Genomic DNA, 8,732 nt, shown 5'->3' with positions numbered 1-8,732 from the left:
TGGACTACTTTTAACAATTTCCACTGAACATTTTACATAAACATATTTACTTGAAAAACAGTTCAGATGCAGAGTTTGGTACCAGAAGGACGGTTTGTGTCATCATTATGGTACTGAACTTTGCATCTTTGACTAATTGTATTTTTGTAAGATTTTCTGCGGAAATTGTTGAAAGTAGTCCTTGTGAGTGGAGTTCTATGGTTTATTTAACCAGGCAATCATTGTTTTTTGTTCAACATTTAAAGTGACATCTGAGTCTGTCACTGTGGAATTGCCCCTAACGAGATGGTATTTATTTTTCTATATTACATGCAACTGAAGCAGATTGCACAAACTGTTGATGAGTGTTTTTTTTCCGTTGCTCGTAACTTGTTTTGGACAGAATGTTGCTGCTACCGTCTCCTATGACCGAAAAGAGCTTCTCAAATCAGCACAGTTTGCTCACCTCAAACTTGATGTTTTTCTTCAATGAGATGGACGCAAGGGCTATACTGCTGACACCCGGCCCCGTGTTTCGCTGGAGAAGGAAACAGATTTCGAGGAAAAAGATTGGGGTGCCTTGTGAGGTTATTAGTCATGGGCATTCCGGCTCTTTTCAGTGAGCCGGCTCTTTTGGTTCCCAAACAGCTCTTTAAAAAAATATGTTTTGTAGTTTTTCAAGTCAAAGAGTTTGCGATAGTTTGACTATGATTGGTGTTAAAACAATTCTAATTAAATTAAATCATACTCTACCTTAACCACAATTTATTTAAAATGCATTGGTCTGTTATGAAAAAGAATGCTATTAAACATTTGTATTTAAAGTATAACTTTTTAATGTATATAAACAAAGTGCATATAAATCTAACCGTTCAAAACGAATACAATCTGAACAGCATAATAGAATATTGCACCATATCAAAGAAAAATAAATCATTTGCAAAACTGCAGCATCCCACTTAAAACATTAAACTGGTCCCTCTTTTCTCTCTCTTTGTTGCCATGTTATAACCAGCAGCACACAGCAATGCTGACCATATTTTGCTTTTATGAGAGATTTGCGTTCAGAAATGCAAGCTGCCTCACTTTCGAGGGGCTGATGCGGTTTCTTCTCTCAGTAATTATTTGTCCCGTTTTCGAGAAGACCCTCTCAGAGGGAACGGATGTGGCCACTATGCAGAGTCTCCCTGTCATGACTTTAGTAAGCTGTGGGTAGACAGAGGCCTTGTTCTTCCATCAGCTCAGAGGATCTGCAGATCTTTGGAGGAGGAGCTCCTCTAAATAGGATCGGACCTCCGTTATGGCATCTGCTGAGGGATTCCTTCGTGCTGCATCCTCAGTTGCTCTCTCGTCAAACAGCATCCAAAAGCAGACGTTTGTGGCACTACTACTGGTGCTTCTGCTCCATCTGATCCCTCTTCTTCCTGTTGCCCTGGTGCCTGAGCCAGCTGACTGCTGGGGCTGTCCCTCCCTGCTTCTGAGGTTATTCTTTGAAGAGCCTCACCATCTCTCTGGCATCATTGAAGGCTAACTTCTTAAACCTGGGGTCAAGTGCAGCGGTTTCTGATAGCACGTGATTATATTCCATTCTGTGGAACTTTCTGTCCATTGATGAACATGGGGTGTCCATCAACTCTCTGGCGGCTGGCTGTGATTCGCTGCAGACACTGACACAGGAGTATCATTTTCGAGGCTGTCACATAGCTGAAAAAAGAGAAAAGTAACTTATTAGTTCAGGTTCATGTTTTGTCTACTAATCCTACATTCTCATCTACTGCTCATATACATATATAATACTGGATTAAATAATGACGAAGTAATAACTGCTTACTGGACCTCTCTCCACTGATCTCCACAGTGACCTGCTCAAAGGGTTCCAGGACTCTGCACACCTCCTCCATCACCTCCCATTATTCCTCTTGGGTCAGAGCATCAACAGGTGCATTGACAATGGCCAGGGTAGAGATGATGGCATCCTTGGACTGAAGAAACCGCTTCAACAAATACAATTTTGAATTCCACCTTGTATTGCAGTCTTGTTTAGGCCTCAGCTCAGGCATCCCCATCTGGCATTGTGTAGACTTTGGTTTTTCAGCACCTACTGTGTTTGTGTGGAAGTATTCCACAGCTGCTTTCACTTTGTCCACGGTGGGCTTCATCACCTTCAGAGCATCTCTTACAATCAGGTTGATTGTGTGGGCTAAGACATGGAGGATGGGTCCATTTGAACATTTTCATGGCTTTGGTTATGTTAGCTGCATTGCCGCTAACATAACAGACCACTTTTCCATCTACTTGCCATTCTCTGGCCACTCTCAACAGTTTCTCTGCCAAGTTCTCTGAGGTGTGTCTGTCGCTGAACTCAAAGCAGTCCAGAAGACAGCTTGACATTAAAAAAATCTTAAATGAAGTGACATGTAATCGACATGTAAGTGGTTACCCTTGATGACTAGCAGTCACTGCTGGACATGAAGGGTAACCACTTCTTACATGTCGGCACCAGTGACTCAATCTATAAAAAAAAGTGGTCAGATGAAGTTTATGCTAAACAGGACTGTTTTACTAGCATAGGCTGGAATATATTCCGGGATTCTTCCGATGGCATTGAGGAGTACACCATATCAGTCACTGGCTTTATCAATAAGTGCATCAAGGATGTCGTCCACACAGTGACTGTACGTACATACTCCAACCAGAACCCATGGATTACAGGCAACATTCACACTGAGGTAAAGGGTAGAGCTGCCGCTTTCAAGGAGCGGGACTCTAACCCGGAAGCTTATAAGAAATATCGCTATGACAAACCATCAAACAGGCAAAGCGTCAATACAGGACTAAGATCAAATCATACTACACTGGCTCCGACGATCGTCGGATGTGGCAGGGCTTGCAAACTATTACAGACTACAAAGGGAAGCACAGCCGAGAGCTGCCCAGTGACACAAGCCTACCAGACGAGCTAAATAACTTCTATGCTCGCTTCGAGTTAAGTAACGATGAAACATGCAAAAGAGCACCAACTGTTCCGGATGACTGTGTGATCACGCTCTCCACAGCCGATGTGAGTATGACCTTCAAACAGGTCAACATTCACAAGGCCGCTGGGCCAGACAGATTACCTGGACGTGTACTCCGAGCATGCGCTGACCAACTAGCAAGTGTCATCACTGACTTTTTCAACCTCTCCCTGTCTGAGTCCGTAATACCAACATGTTTCAAGCAGACCACCATAGTCCCTGTGCCTAAGAACACTAAGGTAACCTACCTAAATGACTACCGACCTGTAGCACTCACGTCTGTAGCCATGAAATGCTTTGAAAGGCTGGTCATGGCTCACATCAACACCATTTTCACAGAAACCCTAGACCCACTCCAATTTGCATACTGCACCAACAGATCCACAGATGATGCAATCTTTATTGCACTGCCGTTTCACACCTGGACAAAAGGAACACATATGTGAGAATGCTATTCATTGACTACAGCTCAGAGTTCAACACCATAGTGACCTCAAAGCTCATCACCAAGCTAAGGACCCTGGGACTAATCACCTCCCTCTGCAGCTGGATCCTAGACTTCCTGACGGGCCGCCCCCAGGTGGTAAGGGTAGGTAACAACACATCCGCCAGTGCTGATCCACATCACGGGGCCCCTCAGGGGGGCGTGCTCAGTCCCTGTTCACTCATGACTGCACGGCCAGGCACAACTCTAACACCATCATTACATTTTCTGATGACACAACAGTGGTAGGCCTGATCACCGACGACAATGAGACAGGCTATAGGGAGGAGGTCAGAGACCTGACCATGTGGTGCAAGGACAACAACCTCTCCCTCAACGTGATCAAGACAAAGGAGATGATTGTGGACTACAGGAAAAAGAGGACCAAGCAAGCCCCCATTCTCATCGATGGGGCTGTAGTGGATAGGGTTGAGAGCTTCAAGTTCCTTGGCGTCCACATCACCAAGAAACTAACATGGTCCAAGCACACCAAGACAGTCGTGAAGAGGGCACGACAAACCTATTCCCCCTCAGGAGACTGAAAAGATTTGGCATGGGTCCTCAGATCCTCAAATGATTTTACAGCTGTATCATCGAGAACGTCCTGACGGGTTGCATCACTGCCTGGTATAGCAACTGCTTGGCCTCCGACCGTCAAAGACTCCAGCCACCCTAGTCATAGACTGTTCTCTCTGCTACCGCACCTATGTGACAAATAACATTTGATTTGATTTGAAATAAGTATTTCTCTTTCAGAATACCTTTCTCTATATTTCTGTCTGTCTTACCAGTATTTCTGCTGCTTACATTATTAATTGGAATGATTATTATTAGCATTTTATGCCCCCCCCCACCCCCCATATCATAATGCATTGGCATTTTGAAGAAGCAGATCTCCAGACATGTACTGTAGATGTTTGCCTCAGTGTGCGGCTACTAGTTCAAATAACCTTTATCACTAGCAGGCGTGACCGGCTGGGAACTGTCATGTTTTGTAAATGTCCCATCGCGGGTTCCGTACTAATAGCAGGACGTGTATTTATTTATTTATTTATGGTATTTATAGTGGAGAGTTGACGGCAAACTAGGAAATGTGAACACTTTGTTGTGACTCTTTTGACAATTTCTAACATTAGAAATGGCAGAGTTACGTTTGGATTTAGACAGTCATCTACAATATGGGCTATTTGACAGCGATTTAGCCGATATTTGCATTGATCATGATGGCGAATGGGGTAAGTGCGATTCTTATTATATAATAATAGCTGTGTTGTAAACACAACGTGCAACTTCATTGACTGTCTGGATATAATGAATATACTCTACGTTATTGAATATAACATACGTTTTAATGCTCAGGCGCAGCAGTACTTGTTTTGACTCAGTTTCAATAAGCAACTTTCCCCCTTACTGTATTTTGTTATGTATTGAAGATACTTTGGAAACTCACTGTCTCTTACAACATTTTTACAGGCGTAATGTATTAGAATAGATACGTTGGATTATTTCACTGATCTGTTCCCGCTTGCAACATTGTTACAGACATCAACCTGTTTAAAGAACTTGAAAACCTAAGTGATGCAGAAGAACTGCTTCAAGAATTTGAGTTCACACCACCTAATGAAACAACACTGCAACAAGAGGTATTACACCACATTACCCCGCTATTTAATGCTATGTGTTATTATCATACTAGGCTACATCTAAAATAGTTGGTAATAGTAGCTGCCTAACCTACAGTCAGTCTTAGTGACTGAAAGTGACAGCTAACAGACTGCATGTTTCTCAGGTGAATGACATTAATCTGTTACAATGGAGATCCTTCGCCAGTGGAGATACTGACGGTTGCTGCACAGGTAAAAATCACCAGGATTGCATCACTTTCAGTTTAACTATAACAGCCAAGCCAAGGCAAAGTAGGCTGAGTGTAGCCAACCGTCAGAAACACTATTAGAACCCTGTGTCTTCCTGGTAATAGATTCAAATCTCATACAGGAAACACACACCCACACTGTAAAGGGGATTTTCCGGTGAATAGAAAGGAGAGCATTCGTTGATAATATAAATAAAACAATCTATCCGGTTTATAGTAAGATTTCAGGGTGAACACATCCAGAGCCGAAGCAAAGAAAATGTCTCTGAGAAGGCCCTTATATATTAATCACACTGCACCAAATGTTCTGTAAACACCAGCCTGAGAGGCTTGTAGGAAGTCACAATATAGGCTGCTACAGAATCACACAGTGTCACAGATGCAGGTAACTGCCTAAATAAATGAAACACCTGAGTAAATGAGGGATACAAAGTATATTGAAGGAAGGTGTGGTTCCTGAGGTAATTAAGCAATTAACAACCCATCATGCATAAAGATGCACAGTTGCCCATTATTTTGGCTACAAGACTAGAAGTAGAGATCTCAGTGACTTTGAAAGATGTGTCTCAAAGGAGCATAGGGGGTTTAAAGGGTGTGTGTGTGTGTGTGCGTGTGCGTGTGTGTGTGTGTGTGTATCAGTCACCAGATCTCAACCCAATCAAACACTTATGGGAGATTCTGGAGCGGCACCTGAGACAGCGTTTTCCACCACCATCAACAAAACACCAAATTATGGAATTTCTCACCAAAGAATGGCGTCACATCCCTCCAGTAGAGTTCCAGACACGTGTAGAATCTAGGCGAAGGCGCATTGAAGCTGTCCTGGTGGCTCGTGGAGACCCAACGCCCTATTAAGACACTTTATGTTACCTGTATATTATGAGTGTGTCCTCAAATCCAGTCTGGCATCAAACTTTAACCATAACATTCAACACTGGCAGACATTTAATACTGGCAGACATTTAATATTGGCAGACATTTAATATTGGCAGTTAAACAGGAACATCAGTACTTGCAACAGATAATTATAGAAAACTACTTAAATAAATATGATACTTAGACGTTCATTTTAAAGTCACAGTTAACCCTGTGTTGTTCACTGAGCAGTATCCGGTACCACACATCAACAACCTTTTTGTGGGTTTAGCTGGGGTCAAAAGTTCAGGACATTGACCTCTGCCAAGCCTATTTGCAGATGCATGTGGATGAAAGTCAATGGAGCTGCTGACCACTGTGACACATAGTTGGCTCTCCAGGTTCTGTCGTCTACCGTTTGGAATCCCAAGTGCACCAGCACTGTTCCAGAGAACGATAGATCAGATCTTGAGTGGGATTCGTTCACTTGCTGCAAGCAGAATGCAAAGGTGGGCTTTGTTGTTGTCAGCACACACCTAGGACATCAAGTACCGCAAGTCTGCACTGCAGAACTGCACTGCAATGCAGAATGCTGATGTACTTTCCAGGTTACCACAACCTGTGGTCAAGCCAGAGTCACACCAAGTGGACATATTCTACTTCAGACAAGTGGAAAACACCAGTCACTTCAACACAAGTGCGGAGAAACACCAGAAATTACCCGGTGTTACCTGAAGTGATGGACATTATCATCAAAGTTAAAGTTGCAGGAGTTGCTATGGAACTGAAACCTTACCTTTCCAGGACAACTGAGCTGTCAGTACAGTCTGGTTGTCTGCTGTGATGGAGGAGAGTTATCGTTCCATCATCGCTGTGGAAACCAGTGTTCTATCAGCTACACTCAGGTCATTGTGGTTTGCATGAATGAAATCACACAAGCTACTTCTGGTGGCCTGGATTGGATGGAAGCATTGAGGTGAAAGCGAAAATATGTTCCTCATGTCAGAAGGTTCACAAGGTACCTTAACTTGCACCTCTTCATCTGTGGGATTGGCCGGAGGAGGCGTGGCAATGCATACACATAGAATTCGCAGGTTCATTCGAAGACTATGCTTCTTGTGGACGTGGATGCTCATAGCAAGTGGCCAGAGGTTGCCATCATGAGATTTTTTATTTTTTATTATATTTTTTACTTTCTCCCCAATTTCATGATATACGGTCTTGTCCCATCGCTGCAACTGCCGTACAGACTCAGGAGAGGCGAATCTCGAGAGCCATGTGTCCTCCACTGCTTCTTGACACACTACTCGCTTAACCCGGAAGCCAGCCGCACCAATGCGTCGGAGGAAACACAGTACAACTGGTGACCAAAGTCAGCGTGCATGCACCCGGGCTGCCACAAGGAGTCGCTAGAGGGGGATGGGACAAGGACATCCTGGCCGGCCCAACTCTTCCCTAACAATTGTGAGCTGCCTCATGTGTCTCCCGGTCGCGGCCGGCTGCTACATAGCCTGGGATCGAAACCGGGTCTGTAGTGATGCCTCTAGCACTGCGATGCAGTATTATATAGATCTACTAGGGCAGAGAAGACAATCGAGAAGCTTGGAGAAGTGTTTAGACGGTTCGGATCGCCACTCCAACTCGTTAGCGACAACGGACCGCAGCTCCTGTCCCAAGAAAGTGCCACGTTCCCACAGGTGAATGGCGAACTCATCAGGTCCGCACCGTAACATCCATCAACTAATGGGCTGGCGGAGAGATTCATACAGACCATGAAACATGCCTTAAAAGTGTCTCAAGGTCAAGGGACACTGCACCAATGGTTGAACAGCATCCTGCTATCCTACAGGAACACATTGCACGCAAGTCTTCGCCTGCATCAGTTAATGTTGAGTAATGGAACCCCCGACAGAACCACCAGTCAGTAAAGAGTGGTCCAGAACTCTGACTCCGTGACACCCTGACCCAGTAGTCGCCACCTAGGGGCTCACAGTCATCTTCTCAGGAATGTTGTTCATAATGGGAACAATTTAAGTAGGAGGGGAGGAGATGTGGCGTATTGGGGTTGTGCCGCAGAGCATCATGGGGGTTGTGTGTTAAGATCTGCACGTTGTAGATAAATGGTTGGACTGATTCCTGTCTCCCGTCTCATCGTTATTGAATTGTTATAAAGATGTGGTTATGAAACCCACAAGACATAACAGCTATGTACTGTTTCCCTTCCCCTAAGGGAATGCGTTTGTCTGCATCTACCCGCACATACTGTACCATTTTGTTTATATGATATCTGACTAACATAATCAATTGGGGTCTCCGGTCGCTAATTCGTCCATGATTACTACAAGTTTAGATACCTGGCTGGATTAATTTAGCAATCTAAAAAATGTTAGCTGACATGGGCTATTTGAGTGACTGTCAGTGACTGACATAACAGCAGAAAAATGTACAACCAACAGTTTTTTTTGTGTGTGCGGGGCCCATCCCTGCCCTACAAAAGGGCCCATCCCTGCCCTAGTCAGTAGAC

General features: G+C 44.1%; 1 protein-coding gene across 7 annotated transcripts in view; it reads left to right on the top strand.

Moving 5' to 3' along the window:
* The first annotated feature begins 4,495 nt into the window (after nt 1-4,495).
* The window catches only part of LOC112227060 (cyclic AMP-dependent transcription factor ATF-6 alpha), a 50,664-nt gene continuing 46,427 nt past the window's right edge, over nt 4,496-8,732 (top strand). For 3 of the 7 annotated variants that reach the window (XM_024391870.2, XM_024391868.2, XM_024391867.2), the window contains exons 1-3: nt 4,497-4,715; nt 5,023-5,123; nt 5,270-5,336. In XM_024391870.2, the coding sequence (XP_024247638.1) occupies nt 4,619-4,715; nt 5,023-5,123; nt 5,270-5,336 (265 nt within the window). In that variant the 5' untranslated portion in view covers nt 4,497-4,618. Of the gene's footprint in view, nt 4,716-5,022; nt 5,124-5,269; nt 5,337-8,732 lie in introns of those variants that run through there. The other 4 variants (XM_024391869.2, XM_024391866.2, XM_042307776.1 and 1 more) reach the window with 2 other exon arrangements.

This window comes from Oncorhynchus tshawytscha, linkage group LG28, assembly GCF_018296145.1.
Source record: "Oncorhynchus tshawytscha isolate Ot180627B linkage group LG28, Otsh_v2.0, whole genome shotgun sequence".
Lineage (NCBI taxonomy): Eukaryota > Metazoa > Chordata > Actinopteri > Salmoniformes > Salmonidae > Oncorhynchus > Oncorhynchus tshawytscha.
This window is presented reverse-complemented; position numbering and strand designations above follow the sequence as displayed.